The sequence below is a fragment of the Corvus moneduloides genome, chromosome 3 (assembly GCF_009650955.1).
Source record: "Corvus moneduloides isolate bCorMon1 chromosome 3, bCorMon1.pri, whole genome shotgun sequence".
NCBI lineage: Eukaryota > Metazoa > Chordata > Aves > Passeriformes > Corvidae > Corvus > Corvus moneduloides.
The window spans coordinates 68,929,821-68,957,442 of record NC_045478.1 but is presented as its reverse complement, the minus strand read 5'-3'; the positions used below and the strand labels follow the sequence as shown (position 1 = coordinate 68,957,442).

The following is a 27,622-nucleotide window of genomic DNA, read 5'->3' as shown; positions in this document are numbered from 1 at the left end:
GTTCTGGACCGTAAGTGTAACACACTCCAAGAAAAGTGTTAGAGAAGCATTGCCAGTAACACCAAAAGGCGTCCTGTGATGGCTAGCAGGAAAGGTTTTGTTGAGGTGACAGCTTTAGCAAGGCCCAGGGTCTGTAGAGGCCCAGAAAGGGTGACTGTGGTTACGGGATGGATTGTGGTGGTGCTGGATCTATGCTGGAACCAAAGCTGGTGATCCAGCCCCAGGCGAGCGGAGCGCGGCTATCTGGACCCAAGACAGCAGCCGTTCTCGCTGTGCCCTCCGCCCGCGCCACCGCCGGTAGCGAACGCCGGGGGACTCGGGAGAGCTGCAGGAGCAGTGTCCCCACGGCCGGGGACTGGCTCCCGGATGGGCTGGGCAGGGCAGGGCAGGGCAGGGCAGGGCCCGGAGCCCCGAGGCCGCCGCTCCCTCCCGGCCGCCCCCGCCACTGCCGGCCCCGGCGGCGGCCGCCTGCACGCACGCGCGCGGGGGGCACCGCGGAGCACGCGCGACATCCGGGCGCCCCGCCCCCTCCGCCGCCGGGGGGGAAAAGGGCCCCGCCGGCGCGCGCGCGCTCCCGGGCCTCGGCCCCGCCCCGCGGCCGCCCCGCCCCGCCCCGCGCGCGCTCGCTGGCCCTGTCTCCGGCACGCGCGCGCGCGGCCGGCGGGGGCGCGGCCGCAGCGGGGCCGCGCCGGGAGCCCCGCGGGCGGCGAGGCCGGGCCGGGAGAGGCGGAGCGAAGCGAAGAGAAGAGAAGCGAAGCGGACCGTGCACGGCGGCGGCGGCGGCCGGAGCCCGGCGGGGGGAAGGGGCGAGGTGCAGCGCAGGCTCCCGCGCCTGCTTGCCTGCCTGCGGAGCGACGGAGACGGGTGAGCCGCCGCTGCTGTCCGCGACTGGCGGGGAGAGCCGGGCCCTGGGGCCGCGCCCGCTGCCCGGCAGCCGGGCGGTAAACAAATGGCGGCCCGGCGGGGGCCCGAGCGCCCGGGGGCGTCTCCCCGCCGCCACCCCTGACAGGTGGCGGCTGGAAGAGGCTACGGGGAGCTCGGTGTGCGGCTCCGGCGGCGTCGCCTCCACCTCGCCCGTGCCCCGCGGGGCCCGCAGCGCCGGGTGTGTGCTGGCCGTGCCGGGCCATGTAGGATGGCTGCTGCCGCCCCGCCCCCGCGCCGGCCCACGGGTGGTGGCGGACTGAGCTCTGCCGCGGCCGCTTCCTCTGACCCCGCCGTGCTGCCAGCGCTGTCGGGGTGTCGCGATAGCACGTGGGAAGGGCATAGGGCCGGCGTCTGCCTGGTGCTGTGGAGACCGCAGTCGAAGAGTCGCCTTTCTGCGTGAAAGGAGGGGGAAGAGAGCAAATAATCCAGAGGTATTGCTGCAATCCTTCTCTAATCCCCCGTGTTTGTGTTATTTCGAGTAGATGTGCTCAGACTATGTAAGAGGTGGTGTTTTGTCTCGCAGTTCCTTTTTTTAATGGCTGTTTTTTGACGTGCGGTGGAGCCTTTGTTTCTCTCCTTTATGAAGGTAAAGAGGATTGTGTGGTTGTACTCCTGTAACCCCACGGGTCGGCAATCAGAAGCATACAGGGAGATGACAGCAGCTTGTTCAACGGCTCGCGTATTGGAACAGTTGCGTGGCCTCACTTCCAAAAGTTCTAGCGTCGCTGTTGTTCGCAGTAGGTCTTCAGATTCTTAAGGGAAATAACCTGTGGGCTGGTGAGGTGGCTTTCTTTTGTTCTGTAAAGCTCTACTCGGATTTGGCTGAGGAGCTTTTCATAATCCTTGTTTCCCTTTTGCTGATTATGTTGTTAATATGCCAGATAAGTGTTAGCATACTAGTCCAAACCCAGTATCCCAGAAGTAACAGCCTCACCTTGCTTGTGCTAGCACTTAAGGCAAGATGTTACTTCTGCTTTCTCTAGAATTGGTGTGGAATACTTGATGGTTAAGTCCTTCACCTGGACACCTGCTGCCTTCTGCTGCACGTTGATGTGATACACCTTAACTTGTGCTGTGATTTGGGGGATTAAGGTTCATGCATCCCGTTTGATGAGGATGTTAGGTATTTATGACCTTCCCCTCTGCACCCCTCTCCCAGAAGTATTAGAAAAATATTAGAAGAACTTTGTTGGTAAGCAAGTTGAGTACCTGCAATACTGAAAAATGCACTGGCAGCTTTACTCTGTCTTCCACTCTGTATGCATGTAAATATCTGTGTGTAATCTCTCCATAGTGGTCAAGTTTCATCGAGAGAAGAAATAGATTAGTGAGGGTGAGTTGGGATTGTATTGCAAGCTGAGACTTTTTTGGGGTCTCTTGTCTCATTTTTTTCCAAAGTTAGAAGATGTTAGAGAACGGGAGAATCCCAGCAGAATGGGCAAAAGTTAGGCAAAAGCAGTGTTTTTACTCCGCTGCCTGAACATTCTTTCTTTTGCACTAAATTCTGCATTTACTCAATTAACTTCTCAAATTTGGGTTATCTTTCCCTTGCCTCCTACTTTGATGTTAGAAGTCTAATGGGCAAGATAAGTGCTGCGTTTAACAAGCAGTATCTGGCTGGAAACTTTCTGGACAAGATTTCTGCATGGTTTTGGACAGCCAGGTTTTCAGGTCATAAAGAGTGTCTACAACAGAGGGTGTAGTCTACAACTTTGTGAAGAAGAAAGCATATGTTTATTAGTCGTTAGATGAGTTCCTGTAGCTGTTGCAGATTTCACCTGTGTAAGAAACCCCTGTTTTGCATTCAGTCCAATTGCACTAAAAGTAACAAAATTTTCCTCATATCGATAGACCTGTTTCTTTGGTGGGCTCTGTCTAAAAGGATGCAAATGCTGTTTGCCTCTGGCAATGAGATCCAGTGGTATAGAGATGGGAGCAGGGAATCATATATAGTCATCATTGTACTGGTGACAATTTCCCTTCAGTTTCCTTATCTGCATAATAAGAATAAAAATAATGTATCTGTTGGTGAGATGGTTAGATTGTATAAGGGGTGGTAAGTATTCCTGAACAGACCACAAATAAACAAATATTTACATTATTGATGGTTGCAGAGAAATCTGTGTAAGCTGTCTGAAATGTCCGGACACTGTCTAGTCTCAATATTGAATGAAGGCAGAAGACTGAAAAGTTTTGTCATATAAACTGTTCTGAAACAGGCCAAGAGAGTTGAAATGGCAGGGGAGCTCTAGATTCTGACTTACTTTGCAAGCTACTGTTTTTAATAGTTTCTGATGTGACACTTGGTGTATTGTTACAACTTTATAGTAATCTGTTAATGCTGTTTGAAGCTTCAGTACCCTGCAAACGGCTGCAGTCGGTAGAACATCCAGTTGAGTAGATTGTGCTGTTTCTTACCAAATGTCCAACATTGATCTAAGCTCTTAATGTGAAATCGTGATTAAAAAAAAGGTAGGTCTAAACTTAAGGCTTGAGAATGAGAGGCATAGTGAGGTAAGTTTCTGAGTGGTGTAGTTACAGCTGTTCATGTAAAACTTTAGGTAGTGTTTCAGACTGATTGTGATACCTGGTTCAGACTTGGCTACAGAGGTGCTGGAAGGTGGGTGGTATTTTGTTGAAATTCAGGCTTTTATTTGTCTATTTAGAAACATCTCTAGTACAAACTGTAGTTTTCCAAAAGTCCTGTTTGACAGAGAAATTTGTTGGTGTGATAGATTCATTGCAAATAGGATCTTTATAGAAGTGTGCTTTATTGGCAAAGCTTTAATGCTCTTACAAAACCTTGTTTTGGCTGAGTCACTATTGTCACCAGATAAGGAATGTGTTTGGATGGGATCGTTTGGCTGGAGTCTTTGGGTAAAAAGAAATAGCATCAAGCCTGTTGACATTTGGAAAAGGCAGTCTAAATGATATTAGAGATAACAAATCGATGAATCATCGTATGTCCTAAAACCCTGCACAAACTTGTAGTGAAGATGTTCTTGTATTCCAGTTCTTCATTCATGTTAGAAACATATTGAAATAGCTGGTATAACATGCTCACTATGAGATGTATTCCCAGCTTTCTGTCATCAACTATTTGAGATAGGTGAGGTTTTGTTTAGACAATAGTTTTATTTAAAACTGTCTGTTTTTTTTACTGTTTATTTTTTTTGTCTCTGTTTTGTTGGTTTTAAAACCAAGCAGCTTGGAAGGGGGAAAAGCCTAACTGTTGCTGCAAAAAGTGCCTTTCATTTGATAAGAAAGGGAAATACCTGAAAATAGAATAAAGTTGTTAAAACTGTCTGTCTTATAATATTGTTTTACTTCAAATCTTTCAAAATAATTTGGGACAAACTCCCATCATTTCTACTTCAGTTTAATCTGATAAGGTATTTGTGTGGGGACGTCTGTTAATTTTTTTTGGGTGCTGTCTGTTTTGGTGTGTATTAGGCCATTGTCTACTAACAAGAGTGTATTTTTAACAGAAAAAATAACTTGATATGTACAGAATACATGAGATTGCACTTCGGTGTAGGATGTTGGAGAGAAGTGGCTTTCATAGTCTATTTACTTTAAAGTTGTTTTCTCATTTTGCTATGGGACCTGGTTAAACTTGTGTAGTAAGACCTGAAACAGTATATTAATGAGATGTTTGGCCTGATTTCTGTAAGTATGCAGAGGTCAGGAATTCTTCGGCAGCAGCATGTATGAATTAAAATATTACGTAAGAAGGGTTTATTTTTGGTTTCTTTTGGGTGGTGAAAACTACCTACTGTAATACAGAATGCATTATTTTTTCCAGTAGTTCTGTTTCTGGTTTCTGAGGAATTTTTTCTGCTTTTCTGCAAGATTTGTGAGTTGGTACTGGGATAAGAATGTCATTGTTCCTTTGGGCATATCACCTCAGTTTCACCTCTCTTAAGTTTTAGTGATAATCCTTGGGCATGAAAGAACAGAAAAGCATCTTGTAACAGTAAAAAGCTTTATAATAGTAAGTAACTGCTTGGTAAGTTCCCATGTATGAAGACTGATGATGGACACATTTTAACTAGACTAAAATGCAGTTTGTAAAAGAATCAAACTTTATTTATTTTTTCTAGTTCTCCATCTGTTGCAATCTTTCATTCGAGTTTGGTTTTTTTTTTTGTGAAGTGGTCAGAGCAGTGGATTAAGTGCAGTAGGTCAGAATAATAACTTTTAATAATCTCTTACAGCCTTAAATATAATTAGGTTACCATCCAGTGTGACTAACAGCTAGCAATATGCTAAAATGACAGAACTTAGGTTGTGCTTGGGAAGTCTTATTAAAAACTTTTTTATATTCCCATAAAAGCTACCAAAAAAATCAATGTTTGTAGCCCCAGATAGTGTAAGAACATGGCCTTTTCAGGGGGTTGTACATATGGAAAGCAATGTCTACACCTGAAATGAAACCTTACTTCTGATCTCATTTCTTGCAGAATCTGCAGCATTCGAGGAGTCACACTGTGTTCAAGTTCAGAAGTGCTTTACACATGAAATCTACTGGCTCTCTAGCTGATTCTGCCCTGTCACCATCTCAACAGGTAGAGTGCTTTTGTGCCTGAGCCATGCAGCAAGTGTAGCTGTTCCTTGTGCGGTTGTCCTGTGTCAGTGTGTGGCCAAGGGCACATTGAGGTCTTTGGGTTTCTTCTCTGGGGAATGTGTCAAGGAAGCAAGAATGCATGGCAGATCTGTCACAAAAGTACTCTAAAGAAAAGCCTAGTAGTTTTGCTTTTGATTTTTAACATTCCTTTAACTGACTTTAACAGGGATAGGAGAAAGTGTTCTGTCATTTCATCAGAGCTTCTATTCTAAAATAGAACAAAGCCAGACATGTAGGGCATCAGCGGAAGGTCCTCTTCAGTCAAAGCAGTGTTTTGCTTTGGGTCATTTTCCCCTTGAATTCTATTCTTTTTATTGGCTGCAATGATTTGGGAGGAAGTAATCTCCTTGTATTCTCTGAAAGGTAGGAAGATGGTTTGCCACTAAAAAGAAAGGATATTTGGGGCCGGGGAAGACATGGAAAAGTCTTCTTTATAAGGTCGGCATAAAAATGGTTGCACTTCCCTGTAATTCCAGTGCTCATTATTTTTGCTGTAGTTAGAGATTTCTTTTCTTTGGTCTGTTTGTTTGTTTTTTGTTTTTTTTTTTTGTGAGGTGGATAGGTAATTTTGATTTGTGCTTAAAAAAGCAGCTATATATTCCTTTGATGCTAGACCACTGATAAAACTATAATCTTTCCGGAAGTATGTGTCCCCCGGAGGTTTTTATTCTTGCAGCAAAAAGCCATGTTTTGAGTGTAACCTTTTTCTGCCACTTTTGTGTAGTACATAATAATAGCTGTAGACTATGATGATAATGGTTGAAGTTGCATCCTAGTTATATAGTCATTTGGGCTTTAGTAATTGGAGCTCTTCTCATGATTTCAGTGATTAACAATAAATTAATGTAGACTCGTTCTAGTATGTGTAGTATGTGCAGTCACTACCAGCCAAGGAAGATGCTTTCATCTTTGTTGTGGATAAATTTATGTTTGACAATGCAGTGAACACTCATCCAACTGTTTTGAATATAGTTTTAGTTTTCCTGGTCTGCCTTGTTGTAACAGAAATCAGGGTTGTCCTGATGAACTTAGGGGTGGGGGGCAGTAATTAGTATCTTCTAAGGTTGAGAATTTAAGTTTGGCATCTGAAAGAGAAGCTCCTGACAGAAACCTGCATAAAAGATGGAAGATTTAGAAATACAGCTGTCATTTCTACAGTGTCCAAAACAAAAGGGAATTTTTTTGTATGGTTTGCATGTATTTGCTTGTGGCTGGATTTGGATGCTCCTGGGAGTTTAAACCTGTAGTACAGCTTGTGTGTCTCTAGTCTTCTACATCCTTGAAGCAGTAATTTAAGAACCTGTTGGCTTATTCAGTTGAATTTGATAGAAAAATCTCAAAAGTAGTTGAGCTTTATAGGTTTGGTGAATAAAAGGTGGCTGAATAATGGAGGCCTCCAATAGCAGTAATGGTTGCTGTGATTTCCTGTCTTATTGGCCCCAAAGAATTCCTATAGGAGAGAGTGAGCAAGCAGGCTTTGGGTTTGATAATACTAAGTATAGTGTTTTTGTGGTATAGAAGAAGGTGAGAGCTTGCACTTGCAGCAGAAACATTGTGTGAGTCTGAAACTCTTATTATGCTATTTTAATGTTCATGTTACAACAGCAACTGGAAATCATGTGGCTGTAGCAGCTGGAATTTTAATCCTTTTAATTATGACAGATTTTCAAGGCATGTTCTGGCTGATTTGGTCAGCTGACTGTATAGTTATGTACAATAACATCAAGTGATTGCACAAATTCTGAGAGCAGTGGTCACCTCAGTGGAACGGGATGTATTTTTAGGTTTCTCTGCTAGTAACAGTCAAGTGTGTGTACTTAGGCACCCTGAACTGAAGGAACTGAAGCTGGTTGCTGACACTACACTATTAGAAAAGGACAGCTGTTCGTTCCTGCTGTAGTCATTGATCTGACACTGTCTTCTGACCATATTGTGACAAGGAACACAGTGGGATATAAACACTGTAAATATTATTGGTACATGCTTTAATGACAGGTATTTTTCTTTAGGTCAGCAATGACATTCTTTGTTAGCCTTTTCAATTTGCTGTATTAGAGGAAATGAAAGGACTTTGTTACCTCTAGCGAAAATGTTCTTTATCTCCCCTTTACCCAACAGGTTTTTATCCTTACAAGGAAATATTTGGGAAGAGGGTAGTTCTTGTTCTCAGTATAGTACTGATGATATACTGGTTATGGTTCTTTAATGGGAAATTATTAATATGTGAATGCTCTTAATCTCTGAATGAAAGAGGTGCTAAGTTCTGCAGTTTACAAAGTTAGCTTACCAAATAGAGTGAGTCATGGCCATTTGCTGATTAATCAGTGTGCTAATTCTTGAGGTCTTATCCATTTATTTCACCAGTTTGATAGGGGCATTTGTTTTTTTTCCTTTGGAAATAATTGGCAATTTAAGAATGGAATTATATCAGAAACCTTAAGTAGTTCAAGCAGTCTAGGAACTCATGACTGCCCAAAACAGCTGTTGAGTTTGAAGCTCAAGTATTAAAATTAAAAATGCATAAAAGGACATTTAATATATTTAAAGAGACTTTGTAGTAACCTATAAATAAAATGTGACATTCTGACTAAATTGAAGTTTTGCAGCAGGTGCTGAGGAGTTAAGGCTTGTAAGCAGAACGCAGAATTTTAGTGAATGTTCTGCTGAAGGTCTACGGATGTCTGAAGATATTTCAAATTATATATTTAGATAATGAGACAAAGGATTTGAATTTTAAGATAAATGGCAGCTAATATCAGGCTTCTTGGTGACCAGTTTCTTATTTATAGAAACTGAGAGCATAAGTTACTTCAGCTATTTAATTGATTTTGTGCATAACTGTTTCTTGATGAAAACAACCTGAAGCATCTGTTACAGAGCAAATTAGCATCTAGCTATTGATAAGACTTGGGGTTTTAGTGTCAGCTTTGTCTTTCATACACTGTCTGTTGGTGATATTTGATGTTTTCACCAGATTTGGTTTCCTTCTTACTTTGAAATGTCATTTGCTTATATGAAATAATAAAATTTTGAATATTATGTGTGAAAGGAGTTCAGGAACCTGAGAAAAGCCAGTATCATTGTGCAACTCAGGTTTCACAATCTGACTTTTAAAGACCAAGATAGTGTGCTGGGGAGGAGGATGTTTTACCGTCTTAATAGAATGTTCTGTGTAAGCTCATGCTATTTAAAGATAGTATTTAATGATGGTTGACTAACTTAGGCTATGTCTACAGAAATGGTGCAGGCAAACACGAGCTCAGTTTGACTGTGTTCTGAGCTGCTGCATGTGAGCCAGCTTTGGCCTAGAAGCAGTAGAATAGTGCTGGCTTAGCAGCGTGTGCTATTTTTCCAACATAATTGACATATGTCCCCTTTCTGGGTTAAGTGAAGGTGGCTTGTCTGCCTTGCTCAAAATCAGTAAAATTTTGGCCCAAACTGCTGTCATGAGACACACCTTGACATGATTGACAGTGTTGATGTGAAATTGCCACTGAAGTCCAAGTGTCACAATTGATAAGGAATGGGCTGCAGCCAGTCATGAGGGTCTGGAATGGATGTGTGCCTCCACCTGCTCTACGTGCCCGGGTTGTGCCCAGCACGGAGCCACGCGGTGGCAGCGCAAAGGGCAGCCCAGGCCTGCCCTTGCTGCTGTGGAGGAATACACCCGCTCCTGTGGGCATCCTCTGAGTCTTGACAGCACTACCCCCCAGGCTGCTGTCACACTGTACCCAGCTTTTTCACCCCGTGGGTAGAGGGCATTGGCAGCTCATGACACGAGTGCCCTCTTTTCACCTGGGATCCTGTCAAGTGGATAGTGAAGCTGCGTGATAGTGTGAGAGCATCCATAACCCCCACAGTGAGGCAGAGGTCATTTCGGTTACCCTCACAGGTAGGTGTGACCTGTGCAGCTGAGCCCAGTTAGCAACACACTGTCCCATCTTAAGAGAGTCATAGGTACTCCTGCCCCTAATGCACCCACGTGCTGCTCTCCAAGTGGCTCACTTCCGGCCAGCTTGAAGTGAGCAGGCCATTGTTTTATGGGAGCAACAGGACTCTGTTTAGATAGATGAAGCAGGGGCTGGGCTCTGTAAAGGCCCTGGCATTATAAACGAGCAATTGTCTTTTTCAGTGCTATTTCCATTTTGTCTTATGCACTTTAAAATACACACATAACCTGAGAGCTTCCTTTTGATCTCTGCTCACCTGTTGACTTGAGGAGAAGTATTTTGGTTTCAGTAGTGATGGCAATTTCTGAGATTTTCTTTGGCCTAGCAACAGGCTGCGGTATTTGGCAAGAATTACTCAGAGAGGGCTTTGCTGGAAGAACCAAAAATATTTTCAGAGAAGTCAAATAATTTTTTCATTCTTTAGTGAACATGTTTCATCTCTTTGTAGTAGATTCCATCTGACTTAATTTGCAAGTTGAAAACAGGTTGTGTGCCAGAGAGGTTTGCAAGAATGTTGAGTAAGTCAGTCACTGAGTCCAGTGACTGATACTCAAAACTTACTATTACTCAGTATTACTTACTGTAACTCAGTATATAAATGCTAAGGTATGGTGGGGGAAATTCAGCTGTGTTTTGCCTGCTAAGTGTAGCACATATGTTTTTTAGTTAAAAGTGTTCAGGAGAGTGGGTGGCTAAAATATTTAAGTTATCCAAATTATGACGGATGGGGGATGAGCACTGATTGCTACTTAAAGTTGGCATGAATTTCAAAGCATTATAAAAGAATACAAGTGAGTGAAGTGTCACACAGATTTCTATTTAAATGCTTTAAATTATTTAAAGTGGAGTGTCTAAAAGGCACTTTTGTTTCCTTTTACCTTCAGTTTGAAGAGAAGAAATGATACTAAGCAGTTTTGTTTTTATAGTTTAGAGTAATTTTAATTTAAGAAGGTTTAATGCATGAAAACTGAAGTGTTTAGTCTAAAGACAATGTGTGAGAGCACTTATTGGCAGAATAAGGAACCATTTTTATTAATCTTAAATTCCTTGAGCATTTTATTTCTCAAGAAAATGCCTAGAGGGTGAGGAGTAAGGAAAAGATGGAACTGAGCAACATATGTTTGAAACAGTATTTTTGAGATTTTGCTCTGTGCAAGTCATTCTGTGATACCTCTGAACTTCAATCCCTACTGGTATCACTTCCGAGAAGGAGTTTGTAAGAGCATAGGGGAGAGCTTGGTAACTTGTGTGGGCCTGCACTCCAGCTAGAGAGCAGTTCCAGACTTTCTCAAAGTATGATACAAAGACACAAAGTTTACTCTTGTTTTTATCTTTTTTTTTTTCTTTTTTATTTATTTTTCCATGCCACAACAAAGAATTGAATTTTTTGTTGGTATCAATGTGTTATTATAGATTGCACCATGGATGTATATGTATTTTGATTTTTATTGCTGTTTGGCCTTGTTATGTAGAGTTGTTGATGTCCTTACACTTTGAATTGCTGGTATTGTGATCAGGGCGGCCAGAGGATGCATTAAAAAATTACCTTTTGTGGGTTGAACTGGACATATAGATAGGACCATGTTGGCAACTTAAGATTTATGTAAATGGTTTGAGTGAAATAAAAGGACTTATTTAATGTGTAGTGTAATTATGTAGTATAATTGCTATCCTTGTACAACAACAACTGTAGAAAATGGAGGGGCTAAAGGCTATAGATGAAGAAAAAGAGTGAAGAGCTGTTGTAAAGGCCTGCAGTCTGTCAGAAGCACACAGTGGGGAGAGAATGGCACATGACAGGGAATTGAGATACTCACTGAAGGCTGCAGATTGCCTTAAGCAGAACTGCAAGAAGAGGGTGCCAGCAGCTTAGGTGGTAGCAGGTAGCCTGGGAAACAGGTTGCCTCTGTTTAATTTAGAGAATTGGACGGACATGAGGATGAATCTGGATTCCTTCATTTTGTCTCTGTACTCTGTGCAATTGTATCATTTATGATTTTAGGTAGTAGACTATATAGTCAAAGGTAATGCTTTGTTTTTCATGGAATGATCTATTTGCAGTGGGCAGGGAAAAAGGGCTATTCCAGAGTGAAGGATTATACAACATTTTTACTTAAGTTGCATGTATTAGACCTGGTAAATAAACGTGTAGACTGTGTTCTGAACTCTGATACAAATGTGTGTTTTTAATTTTCAGATGAACTTTTAAGCACCATTTCTTTGAAATAAGGTGTTACATACTTGTTTTCTTAGAATGTCAACTGACCAAGGATGCAAAACTGCAAATAGTAGCTAGTAAATATTAACAATATTGAGTTAATATTCATTCTATGCTGTTGTCTCCTTTCTCTTTGCTCAGAATTGGATTTACAATCATGGAGGAACATCAGCAACACTTACACTGTGTGAACTGTGTCAGCCGTCGTTGTATGACCAGACCAGAGCCGGGCATTTCCTGTGATTTGATTGGCTGCCCCTTGGTTTGTGGAGCAGTTTTTCACTCATGTAAAGCTGAGGAACATCGCATGCTATGTCCACTTGAAAGAGTGCCTTGTTTGAATAGTGGCTTTGGATGTCCCTTCATAGTAGCCCGAAATAAAATTGCTGATCATCTAGAAGTTTGTCCTGCAAGTGTGGTATGTTGTACCATGGAGTGGAATAGATGGCCAGTCAGTTATGCTGACCGAAAATCTTATGAAAACCTGAGTAAAGATGTTGATGAAGTGGAGCAGCTAGATATGGCTTTAGCTCTTCAAGACCAGCGCATGTTATTAGAATCACTTAAAGTAGCAACTATGATGTCAAAAGCAGGTGATCAAATACCAGAATCTAGAGAGCAAACATCTGTCAAATCAAGTGCCCCTGATACAGTGCATACCAATGGCTTGATGCCTGTAGATGAAGAGTCCTATGGTGCACTTTATCAAGCTACTGTAGAAACAACGAGGAGTTTAGCTGCTGCTTTGGATATCCTGAACACTGCTACAAGGGACATTGGTATGTTAAGTTCAAACCTCTGCATTTCACCACATGAAATGAAAGAAGATCCCAGGATTAAAGAACAAGCTTCTAGTGGCATTATTCAGGATAAAAAGTCTGACTCTGAAAATCCAGATGAAGATAATGTCGGAGCAGTTGGGGGAATTAACTTTGATAGCCTGAGTCAAAATTCACAAATGGAGCAAAATGGTTCTAGTGGTATTTGTTGTGATGTAGTGCAAAACCATGACTTAAATCTAAACCTCAGTAACTCCTCACTTTTGTGTAATGGCTTTCATGTAGACAATGAATGTTCAAAGGTGTTGGACCACAGTGAAGATCTTGGTGTATCTAATTCAAAACCGTCCAGTGTAGCAAATGGTGAATGTACTGCATCTCATGATGATGAAGCATTACAGTCATGCAGCTCCTTCCCTGTAACAGCACAAGTTGAAGTAATATCAGCTGATCACTTAGTTAATGGCAATGTTAATCATGTACTACTTCCCCATAATGCTCATGAAGAAGAAATGTTAGAGAGACAAGTGGAGCAAGAAAGATTGAGAAACATAGATGCTTTTTTACGGCATCAATCGTACAGATTCCTTGTTAACCACTATTGGTCAACACCAAAAGAAGACAAAGCTGTTGATACATCAGATTTGGAGATAACAGAAGATCCTATGGGTCTTCAGGGAATTGATCTAATCACTGCAGCTCTGTTGTTTTGCCTAGGAGACTCTCCTGGAGGCAGGGGGATATCAGAAAGTCGCGCTGTCGATGTGTATCACGTTGACTTTGGGACCCAAACATTTTCTCTCCCATCTGCTATATTGGCCACAAATACAATGGTGGGGGAAATAGCTTCAGCTTCTGCATGTGATCATGCCAACCCACAGCTCTCAAATCCGAGTCCATTCCAGACTCTTGGATTGGATTTGGTATTGGAATATGTGGCTAGATACCAAACAAAACAGCGTTCAATGTTTACATTTGTTTGTGGACAGTTGTTTAGAAGGAATGAATTTTCATCGCATTTTAAGAATGTGCATGGAGACATTCATGCTGGCCTTAATGGCTGGATGGAGCAGAGGTGTCCTTTGGCATATTATGGGTGTACGTATTCTCAACGAAGGTTTTGCCCTTCAACACAAGGGGCAAAAATTATTCATGACCGCCACTTAAGGTCATTTGGAGTTCAGCCTTGTATATCCACAGTATTAGTAGAACCAGCAAAAAGCTGCTTAATTGGACTACACAATGATCATCTGAGTAGTCTACCTTTTGAGGTGCTGCAGCACATTGCTAGCTTTCTAGATGGCTTTAGTTTGTGTCAGCTTTCAAGAGTGTCACGTTTAATGAGAGATGTATGTGGAAGCTTGCTTCAAGCACGTGGAATGGTGATACTGCTTTGGGAGAAGAGAAAGTACCCAGAAGGAAGTTCGTGGCAGGTAAAAGAGAAGGTAAGTTTGGGGTTTTTTTTATCTTGAAGGTGAAAGGGAAAGTATTACATTGGTCCTGTTTCTGCTTTTTCTCTTAATATTATATCTGTTACCACTGGATTTTGGTATAATAACCCTTCAAGAAAGAGATTGTTGTATAGAAAAAGTGAAAATTGCTGCAGGTTGTCTCAGTCTTTTCCATACTTGGAGAAGTAGAAGTAGAGTCTGTCCAGTTTTTGCTAAAATTGTAAATTTACTTCTGTTTTTTCCAATATTTTAAAATGTTAAAAGATTACTTCATGATTTGCTTTAAGATCAATATTCCATAGAAGTGGGAAAGCTGCCTGCAAAGTTTGCTTTTCTTGTCTGTGTAGTGTTTACAGCAATTTTTTTTTTTCAAACCTGTTGATATCCTATCTATTGCCTTGGTACTGAGTGCCTTAAATACTGAAATAATTTAAAACCTTTGGATGACCTTTGTGTAATACAGTTTTTACCATTTTCCCCACCCAAAATTGCAGAGTATTTGCAACACTCATTTGGAATTGCAGAAGTTGATAAGAAATAAATTGTTGTGGTTGGTCTTACAATACCTTGTCATTTAATTTCTGATTGTATCTATTTTGTAGACACAAAAAACACTGCCTGTGTTTCTTCCCAGTGTTCAGAGAGTTTCTTGGAGCCTGAATCAGCCTGGGACTGAGAATGCTAAATTCTGTATGGTGTATTTTTGTCATGTTGATTTTTAGTGTGATTTATAGACAACATTACCTGAAAGTTTTATAGTACAAGGATGTAATTTCTTGCTCTGACTTCAGGTACCTCAAAACATTGTGAACCTAAGTGCAGCTTATTTTCTAGGTTTGGCGCTTCAGTACAGCATTCTGTACTGTAAATGAGTGGAAGTTTGCTGACATCGTGAGCATGGCTGACCACTTGAAGAAGTGTAGCTACAATGCTGTGGAGAGAAGAGAGGAGGCTGTTCCGCTGCCATGTATGTGTGTGACGCGAGAGCTCACGAAGGAGGGACGTTCACTGCGCTCTGTTTTGAAACCAGTACTTTAAGTATTGCAGCCACTCCAATTGCACATACACTCAAGCACCTGATATAACCTCGGTAATATTATGAGACACTTTATTAATGTACTAAAGATACTTTCTAGCTAAATCTACTCTGTCACTGTGTATATAAGGTTTGAAGTGACATTTATTTTTTATAGTACTGTTTAGCTGGAAAGTAATGAAAGTTGCCTTAATGTTTGAAAAATTCGGAACTTGCTGGACAGGGTAGTTTTATCTAACTTATATAATTTAAGAACAAAATCCTAAGGTGTGTTTTCTGATTCACTGGTGCCCATGTTGCTGTTGACTGATAACATTTCAAAAATGGTCTCTAAATGGTATCTGCATTTGGATAGGAAACACTGAATTGTAGTGAGAGAAAAGTCCTATCCAAATTCTGTACCTTCTGTATCTGGTCTATTTTTTTTTTTTTTTTTTTAACAGATTATAATCCAAATATTTGAAAGATAAGGATGAATTCAAAACTTTATAATAGATGTCTCAAACACAGCTTTTAAGCACATCTTTTCTCATGAAATCAGTGTTCTACTGCTCTTCCTAGTTAACAAGTGATCTAGGATCAGCTTTTTTAAAATAAAGGTTTTTTAGGAATGATCTAAGTGAACTCAGATTTACAGCAGCTTAATTTTTAGTACAACTTTGTTTTGACATGTCAACAATTGCTATTTTTCTTCTGAACTCTGGGAGCAAAACTTTTAGAGCTAAAACCATGGAATACTAGTTTTTACTCTCGCACCTACAATGATATCAATGTCAAATGTTCAGAAAATTTTTCCTTGTCCTGCAGTTGGCTGAGGGTTAAATTGCTTGAGAAGTTAGAAATTCAATGTGATGAACAGTTATGAATTTACAACGCAGCTAATGAAAGGGCTTTACTTGTTCTATGGTATTGTGAGATGTATTGTCTCCTTTTCTGTTAATTCGTCTCTAAAAATGCTGCTTTTTTAAGGAGCATTTTAAATTACTGGTATGTATAGCAAATGTATCATCTTCATAAGATGAGACATGATTTGTTAATTGCATAAGGCATATCAGAAATCTTATGTTAAACCACATTTGTTAAACCAATAACTTCAATTTGCTTCCAGTCTTCCATAAAAAAAGATCCTACAAAGCATTTGTGAACAGAGAATACATGCTATGAAAAATGGCCTGGTATAGCAAAACTGTAATAACTTGAACTGACTTTCCAACTTGTTTGTATTCCTGTCGGTGTCTCTAGCCTGTTGCACTTAGCAACTGTGCCACAAAGCTAAAACAGAAACAGACCAGAGCTTGGAACAAGTAAATACAGTACGTATTTCCATTATAGGGAAAAAAAAAGAGATTAGTAAGGAGGAGATGTTTACAAAAATGGCTAAATTTATTACTTGTAATTTCTGTACCGGACACTTGTTTATGGCTAGTCTGGCTGCACTTCACAACTTTGGTATCTGTGCATTTCCCATTCTGGATTCAGTCCAGCTAAACATTCACTGCCTTTTTGCTATTCAGAGTGCTACAGGTGCCCAGAAAAAAAAAATCTAGTTCTTCAGTGCCATGAGTTGAAATTATAAGAGCTCAAATAGAAGCTTTGCCTGGATCTTCAAACTGTGTGTTCTCGTTCCACAACTTCTCTTCTTTCTTGTTTGAAGAGAAGAAAGGAGTAAACCTTCTACAGAAGTTAGCAACATTTGCAGTAATTCTTAGCTGTTACCACAGTTATCTGGAAGGGAGAATCTAGATTCAAGTACAGATCTGACTATACCAACTGGGTTTTAGGTAGGAATCTTACACCCGCAGCCCAGTTCTTTGAATGCACTGAAGTGCTCATTACCCACAAATTCTTCGGTACAAGGCAGGAGAGAGACTTTCAGTTCTTGTCTTTTAGCTCTAATGGCTCCTTGCTGCTGCTCTCCAATGTTTAAAAGTACTTGTGTGACTGGAAGGATCCTGAATGTTGAGGAGATAATGCTTGCATTTATGGCTAAATCTACTTTAAAACATCCTGTCTTGGGTTACTGGTATTTTTTAGTGAGCAGTGTGGTGGTTTTGGTACTCTACATTCTTTGTAACTCCCCAGAACCCTGATGAGTACAGTAGGCAGGCACGTGTCTTGGTGCTTACGGAAAAGAGGATGTTCAGTTAGAGGAACGGGTGTTAGAACTTTGCTTGTAGCACAGTGCAGAACTGCATCTAAAGTATCATCAATTGTCGATCTATTAAAATGAACTTTTTAAGACTCTTCTTAAAAAATAACACTATTTCTCAATACATGCACTTTTATTTTCAAATGTAGATACAGGCTTTTTTGTTAAATTAGTTTATTTTTTATGAGAATCCAGAGCTATTAAAATATCAATGTTGTAAACAACATCTCTGCCTTGTAAACTGCTCCAAATGCAGGAATACAGTATACTTAGGATAAAACTTTTTTTTTTACACTGCTATGCAGTTTGTAAAACATCTGTGGTGTATAGTCAGTCTATCAAAATGTGACTTGTTCAGATTTGCCCTTGAATTTTAAAAATGTCCTATCCCTTTCCTGGTACATGTTCCATACAGCATATATAGACAGCTGTTGCAGTCTTTCTTTTACTTGATACCACATTGCTTTGTTTAAAATATTATGTTTTCAATCATTATGCAATATTTTTTTCAATGTCTGTTGAAATTCTAATAAAACTTTTGGAGTTTCTCTTTTAGTATGACTGTATTTTCTTTAAAGAAAATATCCCCTGCCTTCTGGTGTTCAAGCATGGTGCTCAGTGTCTGCTTATAGGATTCCAGTAAGTACTCAAAAAATAAAGTTACATACAGGAAACTATCTACAAACATTCAAACATTGGATAATTTGGAAGTGATTAATATTTATACACATTCATTTCAGTATGAAGATTGGTCAGTCATTTTTAGATTATCTACCCATTTCTATTGCTTTGGTCTATTATGCAGCATAGACTCCCTTCCACAATTAAAGATTTGAGTACATAACATTGAAGACATATATTGTAGCTTGTAGGTTTGTTCTCACTGATTTTTCTGAATAATAAATTGGAAAGATTATCTGATCAATATGATATGCTGCTGGTTTGCAAAGAACATTTTCAATGTTGTTTCGTGAGTAAAGTTTTCTGTAGAAAGTTGTTGGTTAGAATAGTACAGAAACAAAAATGTAGGGTGTTTAGATAATGGTTGTGTTTCAGCTTGCTTATGGAATGGCAAAACATAAAACATCATTAAAATAGAAGACTGCTCAGAAATTGACATTTTTCCCTGGCATTTGCTAATACTGGCATGCTAATAGTCTTTACAAATAAAAATGGTACCCATACTACACTAAGTTCAGCCTTAAAAACTTGTGACTATTTCACTTTTTAGACAGACCACATTTTGGTTTTCTCCCTCCATAACTGGATTAGATATTCTGCTGTGTAAGGAAATATTTTTCTTTCACTTTACCTTCCTTGATGCTTAAAGTATTCTAGAGGATTTGCCTGTACGGTTTAGGTTGTTTTTTTGAGATTACTAGTGCTGAAACTATCTTCCTGACTCTTCTGCATGTAATTTTCTAAAATGAGATGTACGTTCAGTGGAGAGTTCAATACCTGCTGTAATATCAGATTTAAATTCCTTTAGTCAGAATATCTGTTCAGGCAGCTTTGATCATCTTCAGATGAGCAGAAGGTAGCAGTTGTTTACAGCACTGAGGAAAAAAGTAGTACTCAGATAGGATTTATAAAAAGTTATGGCATGTAAAGCAGAGTTTGAAGAATGGGAGTCTCATACTGTGACCTTTTGGCATGTGAATATTGAAGCAGTAATCTAAACTGGAGAGAGAAACTGAATGAAGAGATAGAATAACTCAGGCATCAAGTCCCAGCATATAGAGACTTTTCTTAGACACTGTGTGAGAATACTGGGAGTTTGACTTGTGCATGCTGCAGCTGTGTTTCAGTGGCGATTTATCAGTTTTTCCATAATAGGAGAACAACTCCTGCTGCTACTTGTGCTTTAATGGGCTTTAGTTGTAAACTGTCTCCAAGCACTGCTTGCATTCTTGAATCAAATATTAGTTGCATGCAGTCCTCTCTACTGAATGCAAGGTATGTATTTGATGTAGATTCTACATGACGGTGGTATCAGAGGCAGTATTTGGTAAGAATAATAGAAAAATAAGGTTCTTCAAGAGGATTCATCTGCTTGGTTTTTATCAGTATTTGCCAGAAAAAGAGACGAAAAATGTGTTAGGGAATGCAAGGAGCAAGACTGATAGCATTCAGTGTAGCTCACTAATAACTTAGTAGTCAAGAAAACATTATTAATCATCATTAGATGCAGTATGATGAGAGAAGTCCACACCTCTGCCATTTTGACAAGCTAAATTCTGTGACACATGTAGTAGTAGGTATACTTTACAGCGTCAGGTAGTAAAAAAAAAAATGTATACAGAATAAATATATATGATTTTAACTGCAAAATATAAGAAAGCTAGAATTTCATTGGGTATGAATTCACATAGGGCTAGATTTGTACAATGAATCAGGAAAATGTAATTTCTGCCTTAAGGATGTTTCAGTGTTCTGGTGCTTAGTTTCGTCTTAGACTCAGCTGACATTTTTATATTTAACTAAATCATAAAATGAATGAGCTGCAGGCAAACAGTAGTAGGAAAAGATGAAATGACCTTACAAGATTGTTTCAGTTTCATAGTATCATAATGTAGTATTGAACTGAGAATTTTAAGAGACATTAACAAACGAAACAGAAGAAATAGATTGATACATGCTTTTCATTTGACATTTTCCGTTTTTTCCCCCTAACGGATGTTTTCAAGTATGTAACAGTAGAGCTACCTTCAAGTTTATTGCGATTTAAATGGAGGCAATTCTGCTAGTAAAATGAAAGTTGGGTTGCATTAGTATTCATAGCACAGGGGTAGGCTGCAGGACAAAACTAATCTGATTATGTGACTGGTTAGCAAATGAACAATCAACGACCTGGTGTGACCCTATGTTGGACTTTGTTCAGAAGTGTTAATGTTTGATTGTTATGTGTTGTGTAATCTTCTGAATATTGTATTCTCTTTAGTATTGTAATTATATAGTTGTGTTCCACATGTGATTCCGGAGGCCTTTGCAGCAAACAGGAAATAATGTGCTGCTTAAAGAGATTTGAACCTTGGTTAAGGTAAAATATCAGTGCTATGAACTGTGACAGCTGTTGATGAGCATCAGCTGTTCCAAGTTTCACGTCATTGTGTATTTGAAGAGGAAGGGATGACTGGATGCCTTGTTGCCTAAGCAAGGTGGCTATACTTACAAACAAGAAGATTTTTATATGATATGGCACTGGGCATGTGTTTTTTAATATGCAGATGGGTAGGATGTACTTGAATTAACAATGTAGTAAGACTACTGAGTAGATGGGATTGCATGCAACAAAAATTGCTTCCATACTTTGTGATAAAACAAAATCTGTTTTGGGTTCTGTCCAAGTGACCTGCATCTTTGGCATCAGTTAAATGGAATTACAACTGGTAATCATATTTTTCAGCTGATGCCATTTTGGATACACACAGAAGCCTTTATATTAAAGGTTAGAACCAAACCAACCAAGAAAAAAAACCCACCCCAACAACTGGAAAAATTCTCAGCAATGTATTTTCAGTGTATAAACAGCATTGATTAATGTTTGTTAGGAGAGCCTGGGAAGTAAATAGAACACTCAGTTTCTATATTTTGTTCAAATGAAATCTCCTGAATGTAGACAAGGAAGTGCATCTTTTTAATGAAAAACAAAGCCAAAACAAAACACATTTACAAAAGCTGTATGATTGGCAATATAACTTTTCTACTGCCCTTCTAATCTTCAAGTAAAACTTAAATGATACCAGCTTTGCTAATTTTACCATCCAGATTTTTGTATTCTCTTTGACTAGTTGAAGTATGTAAATAGCTGGGGAAAAAAGAAATCTCTAGGCTTTTATAGGTGTTTATTGGGCTGAGACAGTTTAAAGTACAATATTGTACCCCTGATCTTTGTCATGATTGTAGGGGGTCTTTGCCAAGATGGTGGTTATTGTGTACATCAGATGCAATGAGATCATCTTTTCAACCCTATATTGAAGATCAAGGGGAAGCATGGTTCTTGTATGATCCTCAATACCATCTTGAAGCTCTTGTTTTCTGTATTTTGTATTGAATTGTACAAAAATGTATTTTTGTATTGAATCTACAGGAGGTTCACCTCATGTCACTGTTTTATGTTTTGCACTTCATGTTTTATTTCAAGTGTTGTCCAGGTTTCATAGGAGAAATAGCTTTTATACTTAGCAGGGAAGTTAACACGAAAAAATCCGGAACACTTAAAACTCTTATGTGTAAGTAATTTGGAACGTGTGCCAGGTTAGGCATCACAAACTAAATTAACAAAGGTCTTCCTCTTGAGGGTATAAAGCATGAGCAGGACTCTGCTGGGTTTAGGATTGGCAAGGATTTGGTAGCAGGGGGCTAGGAAGGAGGAAGCTCTGTGAGAAAAGACCGAACATGCTGGTCACAATTGGGTCTAGATGGTTCTGCAGTGGCCCCACTGCTAGCCAATGCCATCAGTGAAGCTGGTGATGCCTCTGTGAAAACATTTAATAGAATGTGAAAAACACCAAGTAGCAGCTGTGAGAGAAGAGTGACAAAAATGTGAGAGAAACAGCCCTGCTGTTCACAAAGGGTCAGGGGGAGGAGGTCCCTGATGTGGGAACAGAGATTCCTTTGCAACCTGTGGAGAAGACCCTGGTAACTTGGGTCATTCCTCTAGCCCATGGAGGACTGCAGAGGAGCAGCTATCAGCTCTGCAGGCAGTGAAGGACTCCATGTGGGGTGCAGGTGGACCTACCTTGAGGGAAGCTGTGGTCTGTGGAAAGCCCCCACAGGAGCAGGCTTCTGGCAGGAGATTCTGCCCATGGAAGGGAGTCCATGCAGGAGCAGGTTTTGTGGCTACTACATTTCTACTACATTAACTAGTCCCAGAATAACACACAGAAACCTGTATGAATTAGTTACCTTCTGCAGAGGTGTGGTAAATAAGGTTGGTCAGAACATCCAAAGATGAAATAAAATGTAAGTAAGAAATCATTGAAATAGGTGGAGAATATGGAATCATTTATGTTTTTGACGGTTAAGATAAATTGTATGTTGTCTTTAATTTTGCTCTGACCACGGGTATGCTCTCAGCAAAAGTGGGTTTAAAAACTACTGCTCTAAAGATAGGGCACAGCCTGCCTTTGGAATATTCTATTTGAACTTAAAGCCACTCTTGGTTGACAGAAATTGAGCAACTTACTGTTAACTATGGTACTTAGTGAGAACAACACACAAAGTGAATGAGTATTCCCTGGCAGCTGTGGTGACCTAGCAGAGCTCAGGGAAAAGTTAACAAGTGGCCAACTGATGCATGCTATGCAACTTCAGATCTTGAGCAAAGTACCTTATGGTTGCATGAAGATCGTATGAGCATGTTTTTCTTCCATATTTTGACCAGGTTAGAGTGACTACTTGTACCCATAGAGGTAAACTTTTAGAGTTGTGCTCAAGCTGAAACTATCATGAGGATCATTATCTGGGGACTTGCCCATGGTAAGGGTAACCGGCCCCCAGACACATGTGACCCCACAGCTTGTAATTGCAATTGTTCTCATGAACTTAACCATAATGCAACTTGTGTAAGGAAAAAAGAAAAATCACTATTTATTGCTATATGGATCATATAGATGTAGTCACATTTAAGTGAAGTGAGATGCTAAAGCTATATGACTACAGTAATTCTTTGAAATCCATGTAGAGTTAATTTTATGCTTAGTTAAATCAACGTATCAAATGAGTTGGTTTCTATCTCCTTGAATTCATGCAGGTAGTAATGTTTGAACAAAGATGTGCTACAGCAAAGCAAATATTAATAAATACAGAATAATAAATGTAAAATCACTCATTCTCTAGTGGTATGGACATAAACCTTAACAGAACTTAGGAAAGACTACCAGTAACTTGTGAAAAGTGATACCAGATGGATTTACTATGTAAATAACAACTTTTCACAGGTTTTTGAGTGTTTTTGGTCTCAGTAGAACAATCTGAAGTTTGTTAGCTTATATGTTATACATATTCATGGCATAGATGTTTGTACATATTCATGTTCTGTCATATATCAACACTTACTAAATTTACATAAAGAGGTGTTTGTGGGGAAATGAGGGGATTCATTTGACTTCCATGCAATTTTCAGGCTGTTCTAATCCAGGTCACATGGGTTGCTGCTTCTAATACGTCTCAGTTCTAAACCAAAGTACTAACTCTCCAGGTCTGAAATAAGCCATTCTAGGTAATAATGTGCCATTCATCCATCACTCTAGTCCACTGCCATGAAACAATTGAGTAGCTTTCCCTTTTATAGGTCTCTAGTCAATGACATGTCACTAAAGAAAAAGCTGTTATATTTGCAAGCATTTCTGAATGGCAGAGAATTGCAATTTTCAAAAAAAAACCCCAAATCAGTAGCTAAAGTTTAATAGTCCCCTTTACATTGAGCTGATTGATTGTGAGCTTTCATGAAATCCACAGAGCTTTGCAGAAAACATGGCTGAGGGTAGCAGTAGAAAAAGAATCGGTCTCTCTTGGTGTCTGTGTAGTTCAGAGAGAGAACAGCTTCTTTGCAATATTACCTTTTTTCCTAATTTCTATTATTTTCTTGGCATTGTTCCAAAAATAATAATATCTCACTGGCTGTTCCCACTGAGCCTTTTAATCTGCAGTCATATTGGCATAAATTATATGTAAAAGGCCATTTTGCATAGCTTTATAAACAGCAATTTTATTTTCATAAAATAAAAAGTTAAAACTTGCACCTATGTTAAATACCCATGGCTTAAAATAGATGGTCTGAAAGCACAGAAAATGAAATCATGTATTTCCAGAGGTACATAATTCTTTATGTGGTGATAAAATCAAAGGAGGATATGGATTTATCTGTTACCTCCCATAAAATCTTAGCTTTCAACTTCCAAAAAATAATGGTTTTGCTAAAGTCACTTTGAATCTTTCTACTAGCAAATGAAGGCACTGACAGTGCTTTTTATCTCATGCTTTTTAAATATGAAGAAAGAAAAACCTACCTTCTGCGGTTTAGTTTTTAACAATGTTAGAGAACCTCATTTGAGTAAGGTTGGTTTAACTTTCCCTACAAAGACATGGAGACCAGAATGATATGAATACTGGTTTGTCTCTCTCCGTAAAAATATTAAAAGGAAAAGCATTAAAAGGTAGATATAATTGAGTTGTTACAGCACAATATGCCACCTTGGCTCAGTTTTTGGAGGCAAATAATGATGGGCTCAGCTCTTGCAGTGTTAGATCTAAAAAAGTCTAAGTCTTATGCTTGTTTGGCATAAGATCTTTCTGGAATCAAATACCGATGTTGCTGTGCTGCAGATGGTTGTTTTATACAGATGTGGATAGGTCTGTGATTGCCACATCTTCTGCAGTGCTTGGCTTTAACCATGCTGTAGCATGGATTGTTCCACTGGTCACACGTGGAAACAGGCTTGGTTTTTTTTTATTGACGCTAATAACTTGCCAGACTCTCTACTTCCAGCCCACAGGAGGATGGTTGATAGAGACAAACAAGTATCTGCAGTGACTAAGGGAGCATGGAGATCAACATGCAAATATTAAATGTGCTTTTTGTGTGCATAATCACTCTTTAGAAATAGAGTTGAAGGAAACCCTGTCAATTATTTTAGCTTATTATTTTATATTGATAGAATTTATGTAGTTTGAAAGCAATGTGTGTACAGCTGAAAGCGAGGTAATTCAGAAAGCAAAGGTGATAAGACAAGTGCTCTGTTGTACTTGGAACCCAGAGTCAATACCTCAAGTAATAAACTCTTGTTCCTGGTGAGGAGGAACTGTGCAATAACACAACAGTTACATTCATTAGGCCAGGAGTGATACTCTCAGAATTTCTGATTATGGAAGCAACAGATTGAGTTATCACACCACAGTCTTTGCAAAATGCTGAAGGATAGTTTATTTTATGTGTCACTTAATGCAGTTCAGGGTAGTGAGCACTAACAATATCAGTATCATTGATCACTAAGGTAAAAAAGGTTATTTTATTTGCATATTCATACTTAGAGTCAAAATGAAAATGCAGAGTTGAATTGTTGCTTTCATTTAGAATGTGGCTGCTTCCAAAGGAAATCTAATAGTGGCACATCAAGTGCTTCACTGTGCTGCCCCTGTCAATCCAGACTGCCAGTCTAACAGCTTTATCCTCTTTGCCTTTTCTTTCTTAGAAACATTTTATCCACTGGGATAGCTGTATTTGGTAAAAAATTAAAATTACTCATAAACGTGTGCAGTGTAAAAAACCTGTTCTTTAAGTTCTTGGGAACTTGGAACATGATATTCTAGTACATGCTACAAAGAATTGTTAGTTGGCTGACAGGAGCTCAAAACTGCTTGAAGTTTGCATGGAACTAGTTCCAACAATTCCTGTATCAATATATTTTTAAAAACTCCATTTTATTGTTCTATGGGCAGGAACCTAAAAAGCGAGAGATCAGATCAGGATTTATTCTACAAGTTTCACAGACAAGGGTTTTGCTATCAAGCAAAAACTAATTCTGATAAGAAAATAATTCCACTTACCTGGAATTTGAAGTCATGAGGGTAATACTTGAGAATTATGCAAATTTGGCCAAATTAATGCCTGTTATTAATATATGAATTTGTTAACTTTTCTATTTAGATTTATCTCAGAACAGGAAAGGTATTCGGCAACAATATTTTATATAGCACTAAGCCTTAAAGATCTTGGCTTGAGAATTTGTGCTTATGGAAGAGTGCAGATTACTTAATGTAAAGAAGTAAACCAAGAAGGAATCTCTAAGAATTAGATCACAGTGCTATTTTTCAGCAGACTTAAAACTACTTTAGAGGGAGCAGATGTAAAAAGTTTCAGACAGCTTGTATAATTATAGTTTCATTCAGTAAGGAATAAAAAGTAAACAGTGAGAAAGATTCATTTGAAACTTCAAGTGTTCTCATAGCTGTTCAAGACAATGTATGTGTAATTCAAGGGTAGCTCTACATGGAGAATATTTGAAGTGTGTGCTGTACTTAGAGGCTGTTGTAATATTGTTCATTAACATGACTTGAAATGGTTTTGGGCTGATCTTCAAAATCCATTATTCCTTCAAAACAGATGAAGAAAAAACCAAGTGGTCGACTGCTGACTTAGGGGCCAGGAACAGCTCCTGAGTAGCCAGCTGTGGTTTCTGTGGCATTACCTTGAGGAATGGCTGTGCTAATGGGGAGGCATCTGTGTGAGAACTTGAGCTCAAGTGGAAACAGGTTACTATGGTACACAACAACATACACACACCAAATTAAGTAGCAGGAGTCCCCTGTCTATGATCTAGTCTGCAAAGTATGTCATACACATCTGGTTCTTGGCTGCAAGCTGTTGCCATGGCCTGTGGAAGGTTGCCAAGTTGCAGGCTGTTTACACTCTCATTCTAGACTGCAATTCCTATTTCCAAGGGTTTCTTTATATCTGGATGAAAGTAGTGTTTGTTTCTTAGCAAGGATTATTTGTGTGCCAGGTACATGAATTTAGGGAAGCTTGCCAAATCAGCCAAAATAAAGTTTCTTTAAAATAAAAGAGATGTGCGTTGGAAAATTTGGTAAATACATGAAACCAAGAATATAAGCAGCAGCAATGTGTTGTATTGATACAGTGATACAGCAACAGATTCATATATGGAAAGAAGATAAGAGAGTAGATACTCTGTATGCTGTTATATACTTGAGCATTAAATCTCTGTTTTATTAGATTTGGCTGGTGATATAACCTCTTCTTATTTTTCATATGTGGTGGGACTACTGGGTAGGGAGCAAGGTGGTTTCTGAATTACATTTTTTTTTATTTCTGCTGCCACTTTTCCTAGACCTTAAAAATAATGTGTTGCTCTAAAGGTAACTTCTGGATTTATTTTTTGATCCAACTGCAGTCAGTCACCAGTAAGTTTGATTTCTTGCACTATGAGGAGCATAAAATAACCACTGAGAATTGTATTCTTAAATGAATAATTGTTTCTACATTTCATTTTTTTCTGTTCCCTTTTCTGATATAGGGCCATGGCTTGAAGGATAATATCCTTCAGTTTGTGCCTAATTTTTTAAAAAACAGTAAAGGTTTTTCTTTACTGTTCCAAGCAGCTTTTGTTCCAAGTCCATTTAATCATTATACGATAAAACAGTTCTAAGTTACCTAAAATCTAGTCAGACTTTTCAGCAAGACTACAATTTTTTTCTAGGCTGTGTATTAAATTCCAGTCAGCTTTGGAGCTAGAAACCTATTGCTTAAGCACATATTGAGGAGAAAGTTTTCTTGTCAAACTTCCTTTCCCATGGTTGCTTCTCTGACCTTTTACTCAATATCTAATGCTGTGTGTGACTTCCTGAAATTTTGTTGGTCATGCATAAAACAATTGCAATTAAAAAGTTTGCATAATGAAAAGTAAACAATTAAATTTTTCTTAAAATGGTCCCAGGAGTATAATACACAGGAACTTTCTATCAATC

General features: G+C 39.3%; 1 protein-coding gene across 4 annotated transcripts; it reads left to right on the top strand.

Annotated features, from left to right (window-relative positions):
• Nucleotides 1-688: 688 nt before the first annotated feature.
• FBXO30 (F-box protein 30) lies at nt 689-17,689 on the top strand. Of its 4 annotated transcripts, none has more exons than XM_032102130.1 (4): nt 751-864; nt 5,388-5,492; nt 11,861-13,943; nt 14,784-17,689. In XM_032102130.1, the coding sequence occupies exons 3-4, from the start codon at nt 11,877-11,879 to the stop codon at nt 14,985-14,987; spliced, it is 2,271 nt and encodes a 756-aa protein (XP_031958021.1). In that variant the 5' UTR covers nt 751-864; nt 5,388-5,492; nt 11,861-11,876; the 3' UTR covers nt 14,988-17,689. The 4 variants fall into 4 exon arrangements, with proteins under 4 accessions (XP_031958026.1, XP_031958021.1, XP_031958024.1 ...); XM_032102133.1 differs by lacking the exon at nt 751-864 and adding an exon at nt 897-1,355; XM_032102135.1 differs by lacking the exon at nt 5,388-5,492 and having other exon boundaries at nt 689-864.
• The last annotated feature ends 9,933 nt before the right edge of the window (nt 17,690-27,622 follow it).

What these genes read in the sequence shown, in the direction of transcription:
- FBXO30 (XM_032102135.1), top strand. Translation starts at nt 11,877, where the DNA reads ATGGAGGAACATCAGCAACACTTACACTGTGTGAACTGTGTCAGCCGT. An exon ending in CGTGGCAGGTAAAAGAGAAG is followed by an intron (nt 13,944 to 14,783) that starts GTAAGTTTGGGG and finishes CTTATTTTCTAG; the next exon opens with GTTTGGCGCTTCAGTACAGC.